The 26,546-nt window shown below is 31.7% G+C and overlaps 1 protein-coding gene across 1 annotated transcript in view; it reads left to right on the top strand.

The window, feature by feature from the left end:
- Positions 1-26,546, top strand: part of LOC118200743 (uncharacterized) — a 176,968-nt gene that overhangs the window by 54,746 nt on the left and 95,676 nt on the right. Inside the window, exon 8 of the mRNA XM_085810269.1 lies at positions 7,004-7,088. Within this exon, the coding sequence (XP_085666395.1) occupies positions 7,004-7,088 (85 nt within the window). The remainder of the gene's footprint in view (positions 1-7,003; positions 7,089-26,546) is intronic.

Raw genomic sequence — 26,546 nt, 5'->3', positions numbered from 1 at the left:
GCAGCAGAAGGCTTGCAAACTGCACATGTGTTAGAGCAATATATGGTGGTTGCCAACATGTCCCTTTTGATGTAGATTGTCCTGAATAATGGTAAATGTCTATATGCCTTGTATGAGAGTGAAAAATTAAGTTCTTCATCATTTTTAGGTCCTTTGTAATCACTGTATATTGTTATGTTTTCCATGTTGTAACTCAGCTCCTTCAGGAAATGACGAAGGTACACAATTTCTTTGATGGCTTCAAAAAGCGATATGATATATATTCTGCCTTCATTGATGATAAATTCTGACCCGAGTTTGATTCCAGATGAACGGACTGGCTTCATGAGCGTTTTCATGGTTTTTCCCGTAACGTGTATACAAGCCAGGTTCCCTTAGTCCTCCATGAAGACATCCGTCCCCTTAGGCAGATAGTCCTTGTGTGCTTTGCCATAATCAATTAAACCAAATCATTGATGACAGAACTACACTATGTTGTTTTCATTATTCCTACATTAGAGCAGAACCACTTAATATAAATGTAAAACCTGTAGAAGATTTTTGATCATCAAAATTTGATGCCCAATCTGCATCCACCAATTTTTTCTGTTCTTCAATAAATTTGTTCTTGATCTCAGGTTTCCTTTAGATATTGAGGTATTTTTTAGGGAGGTAGCTTTCTAATGTTCTGTTTCAGAATTGTTAAATTGACTCAATAAATTCATGGATTATGTGATTAAATTTAATGGTCCTGTTTGGAATAGCTTTAACTACTTTATCAGTAGGCAGTTGTAACACAAATATCACCTAGTAGCCAGTGTAACACAAATATCACCTACCTTGTGTATCTCTTGGAAAAGTTATTTTCTATTATACATGTGCAATGTTGCACCACTACCAACAACAAAAAAGTGTCTTTAGTTCATGATGTGACCATTATCTGTTGCTGTGCAGAATTTTTTTGAATTTCTGGAGATTCTCCTAGGTTTTTATTCCCCTTTCTGCCTTCAGATGCTGTATGACCATATGTGTTGAAGAAGTTACAGTTACATCTGTAGTTAGCTGGATATATTACTGGTTATGCTTTTGATCTTTTAAATAGAATGCACATTGTGATTCAGAATATGATGATTCTTTGTCTTGCAAATGCTGTTTTCCTCCAGCTGTTTAGTTTTTAACAGTAGAACATCATGGAAATTGCTGGCAATTTGAAAGCTTTCGCAAGAGTTCAGCATTCTGTACAAAAGCAGTATTGGTAATACATCATCTGCAATATTGATTTGCATTTCTTTGAGTTAGCTAATAAGTATTAAAAAGTCATATAGGTAATCAGCCATTTGTTTTGAAGCCTTCACTATTGTAAAAAAGCAATTCTTTTAAAATTGTGGACTTTCTAGCTCTCCTTTCAATTTGCAAACAGAATGCAATTTACTTGATAGTTCATAAGATGTTGCACACTTCTTTGCTTACTAAAAGTTCACTGGGTGAACTGATAGAATTATCCGTTTGTGCTTTCTAGTCAGTTGTTATTCATTTGGCAATTTCTTTATCACTAGCTTCTGGTTTTGGAATTTTTCCAGATACATAATCCCAGCGATAATTATTAATCAGTATAGCTTTGATTTGTGACTCCCATGTGTCAAAATATTCCTTGCTTAGCTTCTCAATTGAAATTGTATTTGTCATCATATTTGATTTTAGTGGCTATTAGATTTCAACATAGCTTGTTGAAAGAATTTAACAATGACTTTTTTATTGCTCAATTAAGTTCCATCTGTTTCCGATGGTTTGGTTTATTTGATTTTGGCAAGACATACGATGGCACAGTGCCCAAGGAGAGATATGCCTTCGTGGAAGATGTTCTAAAGGAAACGTGCACATATCCACATTATACATATAGTGAAAAACATGGCCAAAATTTATATGCAGTCAGCGCATTTGTCTGGAATCAAACACAGGTTGACCTACCAGTGTTCAGTGATTATATCGTTCAGCATATGATTAAGCCGTCTAGTTCCCATAACTAGTATAGAATAATGACAGCATCTTACAGTAATGGGACAAGTATTATACATAATGAATACATAAAAAACAGTAGAATAGACAACTAATAAAGTATTTGAATATATAGCCAACTGAACTTCTCACTTATTTATTGACACAGCGAAAGGCTAGTATACTGTGCACTTGCACTAGGGTGATCAACAGTGATTGCCAGCAATGTTTTACCTCAGAATCATATTATAAAAGTTCTGTAACCTAAATCATGCCTTAAAAATTATTTGAATTCAATTTGAAGTTCTTTAGTAATGGCATCACAGCACAGTTTGAAAATCTCCTGGAAGCTTATAATTTTTTTTGTGTGAGAACCTCCCCCCTTTTTTTTTGTATTTCAGGGTTGGCAGATATTAAAGTTTAAGATTGTTTGTGCATGTATGTGATACCACATTCAGATATTTTTGTTATTATTACAATTTATACTAAATGAGAAAAAATAGGGTAAGGTTGCTCAATTCATACCTGTGCTTAAGTCGTACCTGCTCTGTATTTGGAGGGTTATGCCTGCTACAGCTGTAGTGGTGCCATGATAGGATGTAGATGGCGCCACATGCAGTCTGAACGTTTTATTATGATTCATCACGCTTTCTACTAAGAGATATTCATATTAAGAAGTCTGTCATTGTTTTTGTATAATATTTGACATATTTGTGATAATTAATCTTGTAAGTATTTATTGTTTTTGGAGCTTTGTAGATAAAAGTGTAAGTTTTGTAACTATTATAGAATCATTTGGGTGAAATTAACATGCATTACAATCAATCAGTGTGAGGTTATATTAATATTAATAATGACTTACGTAGTGTTCTTAGTCGTACTTGTGCGAGACGAATAAGAATTTCTAAAGCCTAAGTCGTACCAGCCTAAGTCGTACCGGGTACGACTTTAGAAATTCTTATTTTGACCAATTTTTTACTTTCTTCTTTCTTTTCTGTTTTTGATTTTAGATTTTTTTTTTTTTTATTTGATAGGCCATTATGTCAAAACGAGTTTGTAATCATTGGAAAAAGGAAGACATGGAAAAAGCGTTAACTAAATTATCACAAGGTGTTATTGGATTTAATGAAGCTCATAGAAAATATGGGATCCCAAAACCAATGCTATAACATCATTTTCGAGGATTAAATAGGCATGTCAAATTTGGAAGGCCCAAGGATTTGAGCAATACTATGGAACGGAAGTTGGTTTCGCACATACTCAAGTTAGAAGCTACCTTTTTTGGGCTTACTGTAACCGAGCTAAAAAAACTTGCCTATCAGCTTGCTGAAAAATATAATTTACCACACCGTTTTAACAGAGAAAAAGAAATTGAATGGAAGAAGTGGTACTATAAATTTATGAAAGATAATTCTTGCTTATCCTTATGTATTCCAGAAGCAACCTCAGTGGCCAGAGCTAAAGCTTTCAATAAAGAATTAGTTTATAAATTCTTTGATAAATATGAATCAATATTAGATAAATATAGTTTCAATGCAAACCAGATTTATAATGTTGATGAAACAGGATTATCTACTGTACACAAACCATCTAAAATAATTGCTGAAAAAGGCAAACATCAAGATGGGGCAATTACAAGTGGTGAAAGGGGTGTGACCACTACATGTATATGTTGTATGAATGCCATAGGCAAATTCATGCTGCTTATGGTAATATTTAAACATGCACAGATGAACGATTGCTTAAAAAAAGGAACACCACCAGGAATGGTGTTCGAATGTTCTAAAAACAGAGGGATAACATCAGAGCTTTTTGTTGAATGGTTAAAGTATTTCATCAAATACATCAAGTTGGGAAAAAGTAATGAAAAGAAATTACTACTTCTTTTGGATAAGCACTCCACGTATACAAAAAATATCGAAGCTTATCTATCTAGAGTGTGAATATGGCATTATTATGCTATCTTTTCCTGCACACACAACACATTGTCTTCAAACTTTGGACAAATCTTTTTTCAAATCTCTCAAAGCCAATTATAATGAAGCATCATCTACTTGGTTAAGAACAAATCCGGGCAACATAATTAAACAAAGTACTGTGTCAGAACTATTGGGGATTGCATACACAAAATCTGTTCGTATGGATATTGTATTGAATGGCTTTAAATCTACCGGTGTTTGGCCATGCAACAGACTTGAATTTCAAGATGAAGATTTTTACATTACAATGGAAGATTCAATAATTGAAGAGACTTTGCACACAAATGCAGATCAAGTTGTGAGTAACAAAACACATCCAGTACAAGAAACAACACAAAAAACCCAAGAAGAAGAAGCAACCGTGGATCTTATCACAATTCCTTCCACTTCAAACCATATAAAACAGCAGTTAGATACGTTATGTCCGATTCCAAGTATAATAACCCCAGCAGTCGAAATAAAGTTAAGTGTGAATAAAGAAAATGTAAAAAATGCAATTAAGAAAAAGAAAGATGCAATCATTAAAAAGGAAACAACATTACAGATTAAAAAGAAGAAAAGGCAATACAACTATAGACGAAGATGATTGGTTTTGTTCTCTTTGTGCAGAAGATTGAAAGGAAAATATGATTCAGTGCTTGAAATGTAAAACATGGGTGCACATTCAATGCTCAGAAGTTAACAAAAAAATTAAGAAATATGTGTGTGATGCCTGTGCTTAATGAAAATAAACACTTGGTTTTTTTTTTTTTTTTTTTTTTTTGTAATTGAATTTTAATTTCCTAATAAAATGACCATTCTTAATGAATTTATTCTAAATAAATACTTAATAACTGTATTTTTAAGTAGGTACGACTTAAGCCATAAGTGGTACCACTCGGGACACTGGTTTTGTAAGTCGTACCTTTGCAACTTTTTAAAATTTAGATTAATTTACATGACATCACAAAGATTTTTTAGATTTGTTCTAATAAATAAAAACAATATTTACACTAGCATCAAATAGCAAATAAAATTTTTACATATTTGCTAAATACTCATTGTTATGCAGGTTTTTTTAAGGGGTACGACTTGAGCAGCCTTACCCTACATATAAAAAAAGACAAAATTAAATAACTAAAAAAATGTATTTTTTCATACTGGTTTATTGAATTTTTGCCAGCTCTTTACTTCAGGTTGAATATTTATCGGGTTTTAATAATTATTTTTTTATTTTTTCAATAAAAAAACATAATAGTACCTTGACTATTATAACATATGACATTTTCCTGTTTACTGAGAACTTGTTTCCAAACAATAAATTTACCACCTACTATTTTTACATGTAAGCTAGCAAACATTTTTAAACTTCATAATGTATGAGTTTACATTCCTTTTGTCTGTAAAAATCAAAAGTAGCTTGACACTCAGATAAAAAATATTTTTCATCTTGTTATAGTTAAGTTTCATTATAAATACAATTAAAAAGGAAAAAATATTAAGATTCTGTATTTATTTTATTAAAATGCCAAACTTAATGTTTCAAATAAATATGATTTTTATGCTTTATTTTATAAAAAAATATTGTTTTGTAGAGACATTAGGATTTTTTGGAAGCAAGAGAGATGAAAAATTGAATTAGATGAAAAATTCCTTCGCCGGGAATAGAACCTTGGACCTCTGAAATATGGGCTCAATCTGCTGACCACTACACCATGAAGGCATGCTAAGAAGGCGGGAGAAATAACTTATAATGTCCCCCTTTTAAAGGGCGACTGGAGTTTTTCTAAGGGACCCAATCGCCAAATCCTGGGTGGGAAGAAATCCCCATCCACCACCCTTTTAGCTCGAGCGCCACTGTAGAGATATTAGGATTTTTTGGAAGCAAGAGAGATGAAAAATTAGCAACCGCTTTCACCGGGAATCGAACCACGGACCTCTGAAATACCGGCTCTGTGTGCTGACCACTACACCACGATGGTATGCTAAGAAGGCGGGAGAAATACCTGATAGTTTCAACATTAAAATTATTATACTTTTATTTAATAAATCATCAGATTTTAAAGTAATTATTATGCTTGATTAATATAAACATTAAAATACAAATTTAGCTTTAATTCACCAATAGATTCTATACATAAGATATCCTATACTTGTAAGAAAACTTTGAGTTGCTTACCGACATGGTTATTGCTGTATAAAGTCTGAGATTGGACTCATCGGAACTTTGGCGATTCAAGATTTCAGAAATTTCTGGATTCTACACCATCAGTTTAAATGCAGTAAGATGACATGACAAGGCTAGGAGACTTATTGTTAAGGGTCAGGTAGAAAATGCCAACTCCCTTTTCCTCAAGCCAAAGCAGGTGCAACTAGCGCAGCCATAACTGGGTATCAGATTTTAGAAGTGGTGAAAATTTTAGAATTTAGAGGAGCACCAAGCAACAAAAATTATAGATGGCCGAATTTTTAGAATTTAGGAGAGGCACCGGGCAGTAGAATTAAGGGCCTGCAGAGATAGCGCTAGGAGGCAAAATGTGTAGGCCTTCTTTCCTTCCCCAATCACTCAAGTGTGAAAGTGTGATTCTAGCCAACACCAATACAGACACAGTCAATGCACTGTTGTCAATGCACTATTTGAAACCACTGTACAAATCACTAACCAGCAGGTGTTTAAAAATGACATGCAGGAATCTCAGTTAGTCAGGAGAAAAACTGCATTTATGGCATACCTGCCTCCTTTTGTTATTATGTTCTGTGTTCATAGACTTTGTTGGGGGATTTTTTATTATTGTTTTATTTGTTTTATTTTTTTTCCTTGTAAGTAATCTAGATATTAGATCATTTTGTATACTGGATGTCCATATTTAAACTTTGTACTGTATTTCTTCCTGCAATATATGTTTTTATAAATATTTTCATGTGTTCATAATTCTAGAAAACATTTTGAATATTTGTTATGGTGGTACTTATTTAAAAGTACTAAGTTAAAAATTTCTGTATTTATATATTGTGCAAAGATCTTAGTTTGTCTGCAAACTTTGAAGAATCTTGTGTGTTTAATATTACAGGATGGACATGTAAATGTTTGTGGGCTTTCAGAAGAAGTTGTACAAAATTCTAATCAGGTCTTTGAGCTGATGAAAATATGTCAAAGTAAGAATTAACATTTTTAAATAGTGTGATTTTAGGCAGAAGATATTTTTTGAATAATGCATAAGCCAAACTGAATTTCAATATCTTTTTTAAAAAACTTTCTGTGAATAATTTTTTATGCATATTATAAAATGGGAATGTAACTGTTATATAGCATTCTTTTATTACAGATTTTGATTTTGCAAATTAAAAGTTGAAACCAAGTGATGAGAAGATTTAAAATTGTTCTTTTCTCGTAATAAGTTTCCAATTGTAATTATGTGCTTATCATATTGCTTGAAATATGGTAGCCAGTTAATATCACTTTGCAAATAGCTGTGTGATGACATCATTATAAGTAAGCAGGAAGCATGAACATCAATCCCGTAATTTTTGCTCTTAGGTTTTACAGATTTTTTTTTTTTTTGTTTGTTCAAAAGCTGATCTTTTTCTAGTAGCTATGAATTAATATGCAATGCAGTTTGGCTATTACCAACTGTCAAATAATCTTGATTAAATTCTTCCAAGACAAAGACATCATCCACGCTAAAACACTTTTTTAAAAGCCACAAAATAAAATTTCCTTTTACTGCTACAAAAGTACTGAAATGGCATTGCAATGAAAGGTCATGCCACATCAAAAACAATTTATGAAGTGGAAAGTGGTTTGAAATCTCATCATGCATTCCTTTTTAAATACCTGTTCGATTTATTTACTTCTGTTGTAAAGAATTCATGTCGGTAGAATTCTCTCAGCTGCAACTGGTGTCCGCCGATAACATCACGGCAAAAACACCGTGGACAAAAACGTCGCGGAGAAAACAACGTAAGGCGAAAACATCGTGGGAGAAAACAACGCAAAGAGAAAACATCGCAGTTCTAAAACATCGTGGTACAAAATATCGTCGTCGAAAATAAAGCGGTTAAAAAACTTCAGTTTAAAAACATCGTCGTTGAAAATATCGTGGTAAAAAATAAACTATCTACAAATCATCGCATGACCATAACATCGTAGACAAGCTTTATTCAGGCTTTAATAATTGTAAATGGGCATTCCCATAATGATTTGTGAGCGTAAGATGGAAAAAGGATAATTTTTACTTTCATAGTTTTTATTAACTAATAAATTTTTGCTGATAAAGTAAGAAGGAAACTTAAGCATAGAAAATTAATTCGACTTATAGCACTTAACAGAATTTTAAACTGACATAGTTAACTAGCAAAGGTCATTAATAAATTAGTTTTATAAAGTTTTGACTAGTAATTTTTCATGAAAAGTATAATCTAAAAAAGATTAGAAAAAGGAAGGTAAGTAACAGCATGAGCTTATCTATTAAAAAAAAAAAAAAAAAAAAAAAAAAAAAAAAAAAAAAAAAAATTGCTAACTTAATTGCGATTTATTTTCTTCACTTTTGTTAATCTAATACTCTTATAATGAAAATTATTTCTTGTTTTGCTTCAGTTTATTCTTAAAGTGTTATTAAAGTTTTCATGCACAGCGTGCAGTCAGTTACTTGAATGTCGATTTGTTAGTTATGACGAAAGTCAGCTACATAATATTTTAGTTGGGTTTGAATTTACTAGATTATGCCAAAGCACACTACGGCTATCTGCTTAAGGGGTGGGATTCCTTTGTGGAGTACATTCTCAGGAACTGGTTCATATGCACATTATACTTTAGAAAAATCCCGAAGATCTTCATGCAGCTTTTTGTTTGTTCTTTTTTTGTTTCTTAGAAATAACGTATACTTGCAGTGAACCTTCTTAGTAACTATCTCCCTAAGACGAACAGTGTTTTTGAGATCAATAAACATAGGTTTTGATCATTACGCAAGTTCAGCACATTCACACAAGATTAAAAAAATACAGAATTTTGAGTGGTCGCTTTAAATTGGATTGCTTAAATTTACTTTTAGATTTAGACATTTCTTATTAGCACTTTAAAAGTATTATTTAATTTTTCATATACATTTTATTCGAAAATTTCATAGTTAATTACTGAACTTACAGTGACCAACTTCCTAAGACAATTTTAATGTTTTTCTTCGGTGTTTCTTAATTTTCAAAATACCTTAATTTATGCGCTCGAGAAATCTGTAGCGAAATTAATATTTCTGAGTGAGCTTCTATTTTGCGGCGATTCTTTGTCCTCAGAATTCTTTGCCTAGCAACTTTTAAGCGACTAATTTTTCTTGTAAATTTTTAATTAAAGATAAAATTTAATGAAACAAAGGCTTAATTACCCTTAAATTGTTTTCAAGGATTAAAAACTGCACACATTTTACACTGACTTTTGTTTTCAGTGACTGAAATGTTTCAAGTACAATTTTTTTTTTTTTTTTTTTTTTTTTTTTTTTTTTTTTTTTTTGTATTTAAATGACAAACTGTTTGGAATCAGAAACTATGATATTTTTATGTATCATTTTAAATATTTTATAAACATATGATTTTGAATATCAACCATAATTAAATTTTAAAATCCGGATTCGCTTCATGCATGGTTATTTTTTAATTAAAATAATCAGAAAGAATATTTTTAAATAAAATGAAAGTATTAGTATTCTATGTATTCAGCTGAAAGCATCTAACACATTTTGGAAAAAGATATCTTTAAGGAAGGCATGTTTTTCATAGTTTAAGTTTCAAATCAAACAAAAATATCTTTTTCATCTTTATATTTCGTGAAGTTAGCCATTTCTTATAGTTTAATATGCGTACTCTTTAATATACATGCAAGGCTTAATTAGTATGTTGGTTGTGATTCATACTATATATTAATACTTGTATATACTTGAATTACATGTTTTGTTTTGGGGGGAGTACTGGTTTGCTCAGACTCCCACTTTTTTGTTCATTTTATTGGTGCAACATGTTTAATTTTTATATAGTGGCTATGGTGTGGGAGTGTGAGAAGTTGTATATAGTCCTTATTTATTTTAAATATTGTCCTCATTCATTTTTGTAGTCTTTATTATATCATATATTGTCCTTATATATTTTGGTAATAACCATAGTTTCTTACTGATCCTGTGACTCAATTATTTTAATGCATGTTATAGGTTAGTGCATATTTCCCACTGAAAATATATTATAAAACTCTATTAATATACGTCTTCAACATATTAAAAACAATTAATTCAAATAGACTCATGAATCTATGAATTTTTATGAGCAAAAATTTATAATTTTACATGTGATATAGTGCAGAATATCAAAAACAAAGATGTACAAGTTGTCAAAATATAAAATCATTAAATGAAAGGAAAAATACTTTTTTGAGGAGTTAAATACATTTGACAAATGGCATTTGGAGAAGATGATTTTGCTGCTTGAAATCTGAATAACTAAATACAGAAAATTTAAAAACATCTTAAATTGTTTAATCCTTTCAGTCCCAATTTATTTGTTTGTTTAAACTGACTTGATTTTTTTATGTATTGTTGGTAATTATCACAAATGATACAAATGAAATTGACATAAATTGGCAGTCTGTCACAAAGCCTCTATAAGAAGAGGCATTTTATAGTAGGCATGTTAGAAATGATGGCGACTACCAGTGGAACATCAACTATGTAGTAAATTGATGCGTGTAATTCCATCTAGGCTTCTTTAAACATCTACTGGGACTTATATAACCCATTGGAACTGAAAGGGTTAAGGGAAAGAATTAAATGCTATATTTCATCGCAATTAAAATTTTCAGAATATAGATTTATGAGTTTTTTACAAAAGTTCATTTTTTAATAAATGATTTTGTTTCCCATTTTATATTCAGTTATTTTATTCATAAAATGAATTTTTTTCTTTCATTAATAGTAGTATATATTTGTTTGAAAAGAGAAGTGAGAATCCGGGTTTGGCTGGAAACTGTAGTAATCTGTATGCAAGATGAAAACAATTAGGAACTTTCGGGAAGCTAACGCTTGAAGCTCTTATTTCTGAGAATTGCGTTGAAAAACAAGGTAAGCGGCTGAACTCAGGGGAAAGGGACGAAATACAGCTACTAAAAAGCTCGGGGGGAGGGACGAATTACAGCTAGGAGAGTCAACCGTTAGAACGAGTGTTTCAATCAAACTCAACTCCTGGGGATCTGTCTCCTCTAGGCGCTTAAGGCTATTTGGTTAATAAAAGAGAGCTGAAAATTTCAGTCATTACTGATGATGCTCCACGTACAGAACAAAGGTAGCATTTCTTATCTTATTAGTATTTGTATGTTTTACAGCTTAAAGTTTAAAAAGAGAACCCAGAAAAGCTTAGTTTAGAATTTACCAAACAAGGAGCTCCTTGTTACCAAACATATTTAGACCGCCCTTCCTTGTTTGGTTTTGAATAAAGCCCTTTGCCTCTTTTGCATATATGTATTCATACATACATATTATTATGAACTGTGAAACTAAAACTAGTTAATTACAGAAGAAAAAAAAACTATAAGATTTGTAAAATTATTAAAACGGAAAGATACTTTTGTTTGATTTAAAATGCAAACTATAAAAATTAATATGCCTTCTTCCAAGATATCTTTTTTTCAATAGTTTAATGCGTAGAAGCACTAAATACTTTCATTTTATTGAAAAAAAATATTCTTTCTGATTAATTTAATTAAAAAAAAATCATGCAACGAAGCGAACCCGAATTTTAAAATTTAGTTATGGTTGATATTCAAAATCATATGTTTATAAAACATTTAAAATGATACATAAAAATATCATAGTTTCTTATTCCAAACAGTTTGTCATTTAAATACAAAAAAATTCTACTTGAAACGTTTCAGTAACTGAAAATAAAAGTCAATGTAAAATGTGTGCAGGTTTTAATCCTTGAAAACAATTTAAGGGAAATTAAGCTTTTATTTCATTAAATTTTATCTTTAATTAAAAATTTACAAGAAAAATTAGTCGCTTCATAGTTGCCGAGGACAAAGAATCACCGCAAAATAGAAGCTCACTCAGAAATATTAATTTCGCTACAGATTTCTCGAGTGCATAAATTAAGATATTTTGAAAATTAAAAAACACCGAAGAAAAACATTAAAATTTTCATAGGAAGTTGGTCACTGTAAGTTCAGTAATTAACTACGAAATTTTTGAATAAAATGTATATGAAAAATTAAATAATACTTTTAAAGTGCTAATAAGAAATGTCTAAATCTAAAAGTAAATTTAAGCAATCCAATTTAAAGTGACCACTCAAAATTCTGTATTTTTTTAATCTTGTGTGAATGTGCTGAACATGCGTAACGATCAAAACCTATGTTTATTGATCTTTAAAACACTGTTTGTCTTAGGGAGATAGTTATCAAGAAGGTTCACTGCAAGTATACATTTTTTCTAACAAACAAAAAGCTGCGTGAAGATTTTCGGGATTTTTCTAAAGTATAATGAATGAATAAAGTATATGAACCAGTTCCTGAGAATGTATTCCACAAAGGAATCCCACCCCTTAAGCAGATAGCCGTAGTGTGCTTTGGCATAATCTAGTAAATTCAAACCCGACTAAAATATTATGTAGCTGACTTTCGTCATAACTAGCAAATCGACATTCAAGTAACTGACTGCACGCTGTGCATGAAAACTTTAATAACACTTTAAGAATACACTGAAGCAAAACAAGAAATAATTTTCATTATAAGAGTATTAGATTAACAAAAGTGAAGAAAATAATCTCGCAATTAAGTTAGCAATTTTTTTATAGATAAGGTCATACATTTACTTACTTCCTTTTTCTAATCTTTTTTAGATTATACTTTTCATGAAAAATTACCAGTAAAAACTTTATAAAAACTAATTTATTAATGACCTTTGCTAGTTAACTATGTCAGTTTAAAATTCTGTTAAGTGTTATAAGTCGCGTTAAATTTCTATGCTGAAGTTTCCTTCTTACTTTATCAGCAAAAATTTATTAGTTAATAAAAACTATGAAAGTAAAAATTATCCTTTTTTTCATCTTACGCTCACAAATCATTATGGGAATGTCCATTTACAATTATTATTAAAGCCTGAATAAAGCTTGTCTGCGATGTTATGGTCATGCGATGATTTGTAGATAGTTTATTTTTTACCACGATATTTTCGACGATGATGTTTTTAAACTGTGAAGTTTTTGAACCGCTTTATTTTCGACGACGATATTTTATACCATGATGTTTTCTCCCACAATGTTTTGTAGCACGATGTTTTCGCCTTGCGTTGTTTTCTCCGCGACGTTATCGTCCGCGGTATTTTGCCGCGATGTTTTCGTCTGTAACCGCTGCAACTAGATGTGAGTCACTAACTCTCAGTTAGAATAACTACAGGTGAGCTAATTTTTTATTTTCTCATCCTTAGTAAAAATTAGTAATTTTAACAAAGGCACTGAAGTGGACAATTTTCTTTAGTAACAGAAAATACAATGTTTAAATGTTTACTGTATTCTTCCTCCCCCCCAAAGTAGGTCAGCTGGATCTAGCATGAATCAAAAGAGATTTTTGCAAGTAATCACAAGTACAAAGTTAGTGATTCTGATATTGGATGCCATATGCAGAATATTAAATGCTTGTGGGGTGATGCAAAATGGTGAAACAAACATCAACACAACACTACCTGCTTCCTAATAAAGTTCATGTGGCATCTAGATTCCTAACTAATTGAATTCATGTGGTATCAATTGCATAAGATATATAAAATTAATTTTACTAAATTTATTTTGCATTTTTGAATTTTTGAATTTTTCTGTTTTTTTTTTTTTTTAAATTAATTTTGTATTTTAATAGAATGATCATTCTTTCCACGAAGCTGTATATATTGTTAAGGCTGCCATCTGTTTAGATTCCTTGGATCCATTTATGTTTGGCACTATGGGACATTCTTTAACGGAGGGGGGGATTAATTTCAAAGTTACTGGTAGTCTTTGACTTATCATAACTTACATTTCTGAAGGTTAAAAATCCACTAATTTAAGTTTATTATCAGCATGTGCATACACATATTGTTTTTGTGCATGCAACACAGCACATTGTTAAAACCATTTTCAAAATGTGTTAGCTGACCTCTGTTGAAAACATGAATCAAAACTGATAGTTTCACCAAAGCTCACAAGCAAATTTTAGAGGGAGTTGGATATTATCTCAAAATATAGGAAAACATTAACAAAAACCTAACAGACAACATTAGTGAATTGTCAAATTTTAGTACCATTTGCAATAATTCATCCAAATGAGTAACAATTACTCATATGTTATTTTAATTACAGACATAATTTGCATATTTTTGTGTTTTATATGTGTTAAATAATTTAAATGAAAAATATGTGTTAATTTGTTACAGTATGTATGTGTGTAGTGCATATGTACAAAAATAAATTATTTATAAACTTTACATTACTTAATATCTTTATTAATTTATATATAAACCTAATTAAAGTAGTTCCTGACTTATGCCGGGAGTTGACTTACAGTATGACCACTGCAGCAACACTTGTGGTTAAGTCAAGGATTCCATATGTATACCATCAATAGTATGAGGAAAAGTAAAAAACATGAATATTGTCCATACACTACCCGCCGCTTATCAAAATAATTTCTGTTCCAAACCTATTTTAATTTATTAAGCCACTGAGTTTAATAGATGCAATTTGTGTATTTAAGTTATGATATCAGTTTTAAACTTCAAAATAAAATAATAACTAACAGTTAATCCAGTAATTAATTCTAAAATAATAATTAAGATTAATGCTAAATTCAACTATTTAAACAATTTCAAAATTAATGTTTCATAATTATGTTCTTGATGAAATATTATCTCTTATAAACATCTGTTGTAACTGCGTTTTATTCCTATTGTTAAACAGCAGTTTTTCAATTCTGTTCTCAATTTTGTAAAACTGCTAGTAGATTTTTTTTAACCAGCACCGTTCACATCAAGAGTTTTTCTTAGAGTTTGCAGCACTTTCCTATATTGGATTGATGTTGGCACATGATCACTTTTTTTTTTATCACTTTAACTGTTCGCTTAGGCAGTTCTTGTAACACTTTCATAGTCAGTTTTTACACATGTTGTCTCATTATTTTTGTAAATGACACATTATTATAAAAATGAAGCTTCATAACTTCAATCACTGATGCCGGAAACATTAGCTATAGCTGCAATGCTGAGGCTTCTTTTACCTAAAAGCCACAATTTCAAAAACAGTTTTAATGATTGATTCTTTGCATTGACTATAATATGCATGGCCTCTACTAGAACTCGTTCAAAATTGTTTCCTTTGAAATATTTGAATTTTCATAAAATTCAGCTCTGTTCATCATTTTCTGGGCTGAATGTTAAAAACTGCATTTGCAGAAAGTGATTAATGTTTTTCAGATAGAGATCAGAGGTGTGTGTGTCCTGCACAGTTATCTGATTAATAATATTTTTGTTTTCATTTTTCAATTTGTTGTCCCATTTGAAAAAAAAAATCAGTAAAATTACTACTTATTATCCATGAGTTCTTTTTGCTATTGAAGCTTACTATGGTAAGTTAGAGGAAAATTCTTGGCTCTTTTCATTTACTGAGGTTTTTTGCTTTTGTCAATAACCAATGCTGTCTTCTTAATTTATTGGATCGGTATGGTGTATTAATAAAGCAGTAACTCATTTCTTTAGTTTCTTAAACCAGCTGCTCTTTCACTTTTAAATCTTAATGTGTGTTTTTATAATGTTCTGTAATTCAATGCAGTTTCATCTGTGCTGTGAATTTCATGTGGCTTGTATTCATTTAGCAGCCTAAGTAAATTCTGTTTTATCTTTTTATCAAACACATGATGATCACTTTTTCTTCCCATCATACATTTTTTGATGAACAATGTTCTCTTTCTCCAACTTGTCACCTATCAGCTAAACAAAATTCTCTCCTAGCATTTAGCAAATTAATGTAAAAAGCTCTAAACATCAGAATATTTTAACAGTTAATCCTTTTCTTTCAGGCTTAAATCTTTTCACTTGGCATTTTTAGTATGTTACAAGTTAAACACATAGCAAGTTTAAAAAAGGGTTTTTCCATTGATTTTTTCAGTTTTCAAAGCTTGGATTCTAGTCAGCAGAAAGATTGCTTTTTTATATTTAGTCGATCTGTTACTTCATGATTACAAGTATGACCAATGCTTCCTTTGATTTTTCTTCAACCATTCAGTTATCAGTTTCTTTCCATTTGAAGATTGTTAATGTATGGTAATGTTAAGAATCTTTTCATGAACTCTTCTTAAAACTCTTTGTCAACATAATGTGTCTATCCCAAAGAAAAAGTTTAAATGTGGAAACTTAAAAGAAATTGCTCTCCCACCACCTATCAGCTGGTATTTGAGAAGGAACTCTCGTTTGCAATGCCTTTAGAAGATTGTTTTTTGTTAGGTTTTTCAAGATAAGTATATTCTGCCTGTTTGAAGCCCATGTGGATAAAAATTTCTGAAAACCAGTATCATGGGTATAAGGACTGGGGATTGGAAAATTTCAATTAAACCTTCATTTTATTGAAGTACTACATACCTGAACAATAAAACTATGGCATACAATACATTAAATAGATTAATTAGGTACAGTAATATATTTTGACACTGAAAAATCAGTCTTTTGCATTAAGTGGTGAAGATGAGTTTAATAAATGGTAGTTTTCATGTTGATCAGTATATTATCATTTTGGCTTGTTTTTCGATTAATATGTATTTTGTATCCCTAGAAACTTAAGCAGCTGAATTGTCAAGTAGTAGTTTAATAAGCAGTGGGCATTGCATATTGAAAATATTAATTTGTTTGTACGTATGTTACATGTATGAATAATTTTTTCTGCTTGAAGATAAACATTAAAAAATATGAATTTTTAGAAATATTTAATGGAATTTTATAGAATAATAAACCATTTATCCATAAGATAAAGGTATTTGATCATTTCTTTCTCTGTCATCATATTTAAAACTTGTAGCCAGTTTCTGTCTTACGTGGTTATTTGGTTCTTACTTATTATGTGGCTTGAATTCTCATTTATTCACACATCAGAAGGGAGAGAGAACTACTTAAGCATTATAAGCATATTTACACTCCTTTCTCCTTACCCTGGAGCTAATAGTTTGTATATTTGTTGGAGTATATACTTTAATTTCAAATTGTTATACTATAAGGTTGTTGGAGTATATACTTTAATTTTAGATTTTTATTATTCATTATTCATAGAGTGGTGTACAGATACACAAGGTTGTTGGAGTATATACTTTAAAATTTTATTATTGTCTCCTAGGTGCAGTATTTCAACAGAGTGTAACTTAAATAAAGTAAATTAAAATAATATGCAACTAAACTAATTTAGATGCAGGACAAACAAATGCTAAATTAGGCTGTAGTACAGAAACCATTAAAATGCTATTAATGTTTGCTTGATTACTTATATATGTATGGTACATTATTAAATTATGCAAATGAAAGAAATGTTATAAAAATGTTTACAGTATAAACAAAATGTGAAATTCAAAATTAAATTATTGTTTACTTGCTAAAAGAGAACTGACTTTTTCATGGAAATAATTTTCCTTTAGCAAATGCATAATAATTTGGGGATTATTGCATTTCATCACAATTGATCCTTGAATATAAACGAATTAATTAATTTTACCATACACTAAAAAATAAAGATAATTTAAAGTTTAAATATGTATTCAATGACTGATTTCCCTGACACAATGTCACATTTTTGTAGAGTAGAAAAGGGGTAAAATAAGATCAAGATAAAGAAAATGTAAAATAAAATAAGCAGTACAATAAAATATAAGCAAAACCTCATGCATAAAAGATTCAGACATTTAACTAATATGAAAAATTAAAAAAGGACAATAGACAACTAAATACAAATTTAGGCATTAACAAAATAGGTTTTAAACTTACAATTCAACATCCATTTGTGGAACACTTAAAGTACAATGAAACCGATAAAAATGACACTTAGGTTTATGAGAAAAATGTTGCATATATATATGTGTGTATTACTCCTGTATATGTCTATTCTTTGTTTGAATGAATGTTTTTTAGACCACAGATTGAAAAATTACTTGATTAAGGATAGCATGTATTCCATGAGCTAAAGCATCTGGAAACCCATTACTGTAGAATGATTCATGGGACACATATTAACAGAATACCAGTCTGCCGTTTCAGCATAATTCTCAACTTGCCCTCATCAAAGAAGACATTTCAACCTGTCTTCTGTATTAGCATTTGATATATATCTGCAGGAACTGTCTTTCAGTTTGTTCATGAAAGCCATAGTGAGTCCAGCCTTTATTGATGAGTGGTTCGGCCACTCCCATAATCTGCATTTAAGTTCTTGCTTTAAGGTATCAAAAACGGTTGATACTGGAGCTGTGTGAAGGTCATCTCAGTTTTTTAGCACTTGTCTTTTCAGATCACAAAAGCATAAGTTTCTGTATTTGAATAAAATAGTTATTCAGTTGATTCAGAAACAAACGTTCCGCAAACGGTTCTCCAAGGATTGGAAATGCAGCTTTTTCCAGGATATCAAGATACATCTCAACATTAATCATTTTGGCTGCAAGAATTAAGAAAGCAGGCTGAACTACCAGAAACATGTCCAAGCAATGATATGTGCATCTGTTACTAAACTTGACTAGCCAATCTATTTGAAAGGAAGTAGTCTCCTAGCATCTGCCAAACCAAGCTACCTCCATTAGATTCTGCAACGAAATTCATTTTGCTAAAGAATTTTTTTCCGCTGCTTCATAATCTGGTAGCCGTGAACTTTGCACCATCGTTACCAATATTTGAAGCCAACTGTGCTTATACGAGAAGTTTCACAATCATGGTAATGTATGTTTTTTATCTTCCAACCAACAGTCCTTGACTAGAAATGACATCACAAGCACTTTGAAACTCGAGTGATTGTTGCTACTAGGAGCATACATTTTCCCCCTTCACTACCATTTTCAGGATTTGGCAACTGCAATTATTAAATTTATACAGCCTATCACCTCATATATATTTTGTAAAGGCATCACTTCAGTTGATTAATAAAAAATTAATTTATAGCAAGGCCAATATTTCAGGAACTGATTTGTTACAACGATTGCACCCAACAATCATGACATGTTTGAAATTACTCAGTTCTACTGACTTACTCATTATCTGTATACTGCGTATGTATGAAATCCCAGTGCTATTGCTTTTATCTCATTTGACAATATTTCAAACTGTGGTAACATCCACATCTTTTTCTCTAGAGGAGTGTCTAAAATTTTTTTTGTCTGTATAGTGTATATAGTGCTTCCTTGTTTAAAGGAATCATCATAGGTATCTGTAAAGCCTTTGGCAACATTAGAAATTTGTCAAAGACTTTTATGATGCTCTCTCAAATTTGCTAGCTTTGGTAATTGACCATAGTGGGTGCTTTAACAAGGAAGTACAGTGCATGTATGTTTTTTACTTATGAAAATCTCCCCCTTTTTTAGTGGCCAGTGCGATATTTGAATTATTCTTCCCTTTTATATTTCTTCCAAAAGTAAAGAAGCATTTTTAACAGATTGGTTAATAAATGATAAAAGAGGTGTGGTTGCTCAATTTTTACTTCCTTTTATGAAGTAAAAGGAAGTATTATAATTGGGAAAAATTTTGGGTATAATATTTAACAGAAATATCTATTTTGGCCATTTTTGAATCCATCTGGATGATTTTTTTCATTACATCTGTACGTATAGAGAGAATAAAGGACTGTTTTTTCAAAAATGGATTTAAAATAGTTTCAAAAAGAACTTTTTTTTTTTTTTTTTTTTTTGTTTTGTTATTTCTGCTCGTATGTATATGTATCTTGCATGACTCAAAAACAGCTGTAGAATGTTGAAATTTTGTATATGGGATTGCTATAACGTCTAATTACGTGTCACCCTTGTTATTGCAATCGGCAGAACCACACATGTATGTATGTGTATAAAAACCCTCCCTTTACTCAGCCTTTATTTTCACAATACTTGGTTATAGTCATATACTTCCAATTACAGAAGTGTTATAAATTAAGAAAATATATATGTTTTGGCAATGTCAAATATTAAAAAAAAAAAAAAAAAAAAAAAAAAAAAAAAAAAAAAAAAAAATCTAGAAATGGTAACATTTAAGTTTTAATGTGGTATCTCGGTTCCTGTATACTTATATTTCAGAAAGTTTTTTACTCGTTATGAAAAAATAAAATTTAGAAGTTTTAATCCCATATGACAAAAATTAATTGACCGGAATACCCAGCTTCAAATTTTGCAGTTTTTGATGTCCTTTTATACTTACCTTGATAAAAAAATTAAGTTTAAAGAATTCAAGGCAGTAAGTTTAAACAAAGTTTCTGCAAAAAATATGTATAATTTAATAGGTTATACAAGGAAGTCATGCATCCACATCAGATTTTTTTCTTTCATAATCCTAATAAATAATGCCTGACAATATTTATGATAAAACTATATTAAGAATACAAATTTGAAAATATTGCATCATTCTTTTCTTGCAGGACAAATATAGCTGTATGTCAGAATCATATTACTGTAATTTCCGGAAGAAATGCTGCGACGTTTACTTGTTTAAAACTTAAATTTTCAGCGGGTGCAGTGTTTCTACCCATGCAGCGCTTAGGTGCACTTAAAAAAAAATATTTCTTATGATGTCATTGTGCATAGTTTAAATGACCTTGTTATTGTATATAGTTTGGATGACCTTGTCATTGTACATAGATTGGTGCTGTTCCCACAAAAGTGCAATTTTCTGTATTTGGATGGAATAGTTATTCAGTTGATTCAGAAGCAATCATTCCGCAAACTGTTCTCCAAGGAATGGAAATGCAGCTTTGTCCAGGATATCAAGATACATCTCAACATTAATAATTTTGACTGCAAGAATTAAGAAAGCAGGCTGAACTACCAGAAACATGTTCAAACAATGATATGTGCGTCTGTTACTAAACTTGACTAGCCAATCTATTTAAAAGGAAGTAGTCTCCTACATCTACCAAACTACAAAACTGCTTTCTGTGAACTTCATTTTGTTTACATTCTTTCCCTTGAATGGACCTAAATGCCTTATTCACTCTAAACGGGATCTCAGAACAATAACATTCTTCCTTCTTTCAAATCAGTAGTCTCATCAGTTTGAATAGTCTCTCTTCTCTGCTATTCGATGAATCTTCCATGACCCATCCTCTCCCCACCCCCATCTTTTCCATTGTAAATCTACTGCAATTTTTTTCAAAGGCAGACACCACCTGCGTTGCAATAACAAATTCTGATGTATTTCCTCTTCAGCGCAAATTCGATTTTTCTTGCCATTCTGCCAGATACAGATCCCATCAGTTTGGTTATAAGTACTTGTTGGATAATTTTTAAGGGAGCGGAAAAATTTTTGAAAATGGCACCTGAACAGCACAGAAGCTATACTGCTGGTTTTAAGCTTAATGTAATTTCACATGCTAAAAAAATTGGAAATAGACCAGCACCTCGAGAGTTTGAAGTGGACGAGAGATGCATTCGGCGTTGGAGAACTGAAAAAGAACTTAAAAATATGCCAAAACAGAAAAGAGCCAGATGGAAAAGAAAGTGAAAGAAGAAGAAGTGGTACTGTATCTAGAGGACGACCTTGCAAACTGGATAAATAAGCAACAAGGAAAGGGAATGGCAATTTCGGCAGTAAAAAAATTGCTTACAAGCAAAATTTATGGCAAAACAAATAAACATAAATGATTTCAAAGGAGGGCCTTGCTGGTGTAGTGGATTTATGAAGAGAAAAAAATATTTCTGTGCATACTAAAACAACATTTGGGCAACAGTTACCAATGGGCAGGCAGGATAAAAAGGCCTCTTTTCTAAAATATGTGACAGATATTATTGACAAAAAATCTTTCATCACAGATAATAAATATGGATGAAACACCATTAGCTTTTGACTCTCCTGCAAACAGAACTGTTGATGAAACTGGTGCAAAAACTGTATCTGTGCTTATGATGGGGCATCAAAGAACGTCATTTACATGTGTGTTAGCTTGTGCCGCAAATGAATACGTGCTAAAACCAATGATCATTTTTAAAAGAAAAACTATTCCGAAGGGAGATTTTTCCTAATGATGCAATTATTTGTGCAAATGGGAATGAATGGGTGCGCTAAACAACCATGCATGAATGGCTACAAAAAGTTTGGCAGTGTCTCTTTCAACCAAAAGAGTTATTGATAATGGATTCCACGCATACTCATTTACTTGAGTCAGTGAAAACCAGATGTCAAAAACTGTCTATGACCGTAGCAATAATTCCTGGTGGTTTGACAGAAATCTTACAACCATTAGATTTGTCAGGTACTAAATACTTCAAAGCTGAAGTTTGAAAGTGGATGTTCGAAAGCACTTATGAGTGAAGGATTGCATACATATACCAAAAGCAGCAAAATGCGTAGAGCATCTTATGAAGAAGTTGCAAAGTGGGGTAGGAAGTGCGTGGAAATCAATGAAAACATCATCAGTAATAGCAGGGTTCAAAGAAGCTGAAATTATATCCTCCGATAAAGAGACTGTAAACCAAGAGAATGAATGTGACGATCTGGAAGACTTGGACTTCAGTTCAGGATTTACTAAATCTTTTTAATTCAGGTAGTGAAGAATCAGATTTTGATGGCTTCATTTGATGTACAGTTTGCTGTAATTCCTTTGTAAGTAAAATTTAAAATTTTCTTTTGTCATCCAAATTTAATATCTCGTTGTTGCAACATTTTTTATAATATAGTATGAGTATGACAAATATGGACTTCTTTAGTGGGTAAATATAAGTATATTTGTGAACGTAAATATATTTTCAACATTTCTTACTTTCAATTTATTTTTGAGTTAGAGTTTCATATCATGCATTTTTCTTAACTGATATGTCATATATCAGGACATAGGTCAAGATTTTGTGCCTATATGATCCAAGACGATGTCGCATGCGATTTAATCTATTGCGGCTTTTCTGCGTAATTTTATTTTTTCCCCCGCCATTTTTCTCGAGTGCACCGTTTATGCTGATGCGGCCTTTCTTTCGGAAATTACGGTAATATAATCAAGAAAAAAGGAAATGTTTTATTTTCAGTAGATGTAGATTACAACAATTTTGCATAGGTCACTTTCAGGAATTCCTTGGCCAGATCTCCAAAAGTGATGTTGAATACAAAATGTCTAAATTAGCAGGAGTTTTCCTTCCGTGGTTTGACTTATCTCGTAGGGTAACATGTTTAGTCACAATCTTGTAGCAGGAGGTCTCTCTCTCTCTTTTGTTTAAAGAAATGTGTGCGACCCTTGGCTTCAGGATCATCAAACTTTCAACTTACTTCAATTTTAAATATGAACTTCTTTAAATTTTTCAAGTTCTCTTTTCACGAGTCCATAATCTGATGTAACATGCTTTTTGGGATAACTATGAATTACCATTTTTCAATATCGCAAATTAAAGACTTCGTTCTGTTTCATATAGCTACAGGCATTACACGCCCCCACTAAGATGTCCTTTATAGAAAATGCAGGCACCTTCATGACAGAGTTTAGAACTCAGAAATCTATGCAAATTCTAATTGTCGTGTCTTTCTTGGCAACACATACAATCGAGTATGCTATGTCTGCTTCCAATGGCTCTATGAGACCAGGCTCTAGAATTTCTTTAACTTGTTTGTTCACCTCTTTGTGATATGCCATTGGAATGCTATAATGATGATATAGGGTTTTTCCACTCTCTTCCGTGGATAATTTCAATTCTGTGCTTTCTTACTCTAGCAGACTGAACATGTCTTAGAAATAAATTTGTGTACTTCCCTAAAAGTAGTTTTAGATCATTAGACTGTTTGATGTCAAGATTAGTGATACTTATCCTACCCTCAAAAATCATTATCCTGAGCTAAAGTAGAAAGAATACCCTATTTGATGGTATGTAAGAGGCACCCTTATTTAGAAGGTCACACACAAGGAAAATTTTAATAGTCCACAATAACTTAAAATGTGGTTTCTTTTAGTTCTCACGTTTCGTAAAAGCCAAATAAACAATCATTGAATGCAATTACTAAACATATTTTTATTAAGGAAAATCAACAAACGGCAAGCTATTTTGAACATGATATGTAAATTTCAATAATGAATAAATGAATGAACGGCAAGCAATCAAACATAATACAAAATAAAGCAGAAACAACAAAAAACACAGATTCAAAGAAAACGTTGCCATGAAATTAGACTTTAGTCACTTTCAAAACCATAAAAATCCTTTTCACTATCATCATCATCGAAAACGAGAATATCGTCATCACTACTGTTTCTGTCATCGCTAGTATCACCTTCTTCGAATAATGCGTCGTCTTCTGTTCTGTCAAGAGCATTACTGATTCCGCTTCTTAAAGGACTTAATTACTTCAGCCTTTACATCCTCCCAAGATCTTTTTACTCACTCGCACATTTGTGAAATAGAGGGATACTTCATTCTACTTGAGGGTGTGAGGGCGTGATGTGGCTCTCCTATCCACTTGTTCCATCGTTCTCGCACTTTTTCCTTAAATGGCTTATTCACTGATGCATCTAAAGGCTGCAATTGGCTAGTCAGTCCACCAGGAATGACAGCTATCTGGGTTTTTAATTCTCTTGCTTTATTCTTTATGGTTTCAGTTCTAAGGGCACTAAAGTGATCCAAAACCAAAAGAGAGGGTTTTCTTAAGAGTCCGCCAGGTCGCCTCACCCATACGTTCTGTAACCACAGTTTCATTCCAGCTTTGTCCATCCAGCCTTTCGGATGAACATGAACAATTACACCTGTTGGAAATTTTTCTTTCGGATGAGTTTATCTTTTGAATATGAAAAACGGCGGTAGTTTTGTGCCATCAACACAACATGTTAGAACTACTGTATATCGGGTTTTTTCATGACCTGTGGTTTTTATAGTTATTGATTTAGACCCTTTAATATTCACAGTCTTGTTGGATGGTATATCAAATACGAATGAAATTTCATCCATATTTCCTATTTGACCGAGCTCAAAAGAAGTTTTCTCGTGTACATTTAAAGCAAACCTATGAAATGCTAGTATTTTTTCTTCATAATATGCTGGCATTTTCTGTGCAATAGTTGTTTTTACCTTGCGCATTGATAAGCCTTGCCTTTTCATGAACCTATAGCACCAGCCCTCAGACCTTGAAAAGTTCTGATTCCCATGTTTTTCTGCAAATCCTTTGGCCTCATTGATTATCATTTTGATTGAAACACTTATCCCAGATTTCCTCTTATCTATCACCCACATTTTTACGGCATTTTCAAGTTCAGGCCAAGATGGAGCTGGGCATCGAAGGTTATGTTTTTGTTTTTTAGCAGTCTTCAGTTGATCTTCCTGCAGTCGCCAAGTACGTATCATTTTTTCAGTAGGTGGTGGACCGAAATGCCTTTCTGCTGCTCTGTTTCCATGCACTTTGGCATAGTTTAACACTCCTAGTTTATACTGAATTGTATAGCTTAATCTCTTGTTTCCTGTAGTCATATTTTCCAGAGTATTTTTTTTAAACAAATAGTTTTAATCACCGATACCGACACGTTTATACAGAGTAGCACCAATACCAACACGTGTGTCGGCTGAGTCAGAGAAAGTCTATGTAAAGAAGGAAAGGCTCCATAGATGTAATGTGACTGTCAAACCTGTTCGAACTTCGACATCAGCTTCGAGCTTTGGCGCTTTTTGGTGACAGATATTTCACGCATGCGCAAAATAATTATGGCAGATGTAGAAAAAGTTATGTGTGTCTAGACCTTTAACCATGCTAAAAATAGCATTCAGTATTGAAAGTTAACCTGTGTCCTTCACGTATAAGATGCAGGTAACTTTTTTGAGACCAAATTTAGGGAAAAAAAAGTGTGTCTTATATGCCGCCAAATACAATATTATCTGCTTCATCGAACTCCTCCCCATCAACCATTACACCGATTGCATTTGACCGCATGATGAATTTTCTGATTTTATTTTGGTGTAAATGTTTAATATTTCTGTCTGCCATTTCTACAAAAACGAGTGTGAATTTTCTCTTTCATGACTTCCAGATCCTGCGATCAAGCATACAATCTGTTGCTTGAATCAGGTATGAGAACTACGACCCTATCAACTTCAAAATTTTTATTTGAAGAATGCAAATTATAAAAAGGCCTCTTTTCTAAAATATGTGACAGATATTATTGATAAACAAACAAACAAAAGAAAATACTTCTTTCATCACAGTTAATACATATAGATGAAATGCCGTTAGCTTTCAACTTCCCTGCAAACAGAACTGTTGATGAAACTGGTGCAAAAACTGTATCTGTGCTTACGATGGGGCATGAAAGAATGTCATTTACATGTGTGTTAGCTTGTGCCACAAACGGTTACAAGCTAAAGCCAATGATCATTTTAAAAGAAAAACTATTCCGAAGGGAGATTTTCCTAATGACGTAATTATTTGTGCAAATTAGAAC

This window comes from Stegodyphus dumicola, chromosome 2 (assembly GCF_044657685.1).
Source record: "Stegodyphus dumicola isolate Sdum_Otavi_A_Nest chromosome 2, ASM4465768v1".
NCBI lineage: Eukaryota > Metazoa > Arthropoda > Arachnida > Araneae > Eresidae > Stegodyphus > Stegodyphus dumicola.
Note: the sequence above shows the minus strand (reverse complement) of the source record. Positions and strands in the feature narration are given on the sequence as shown.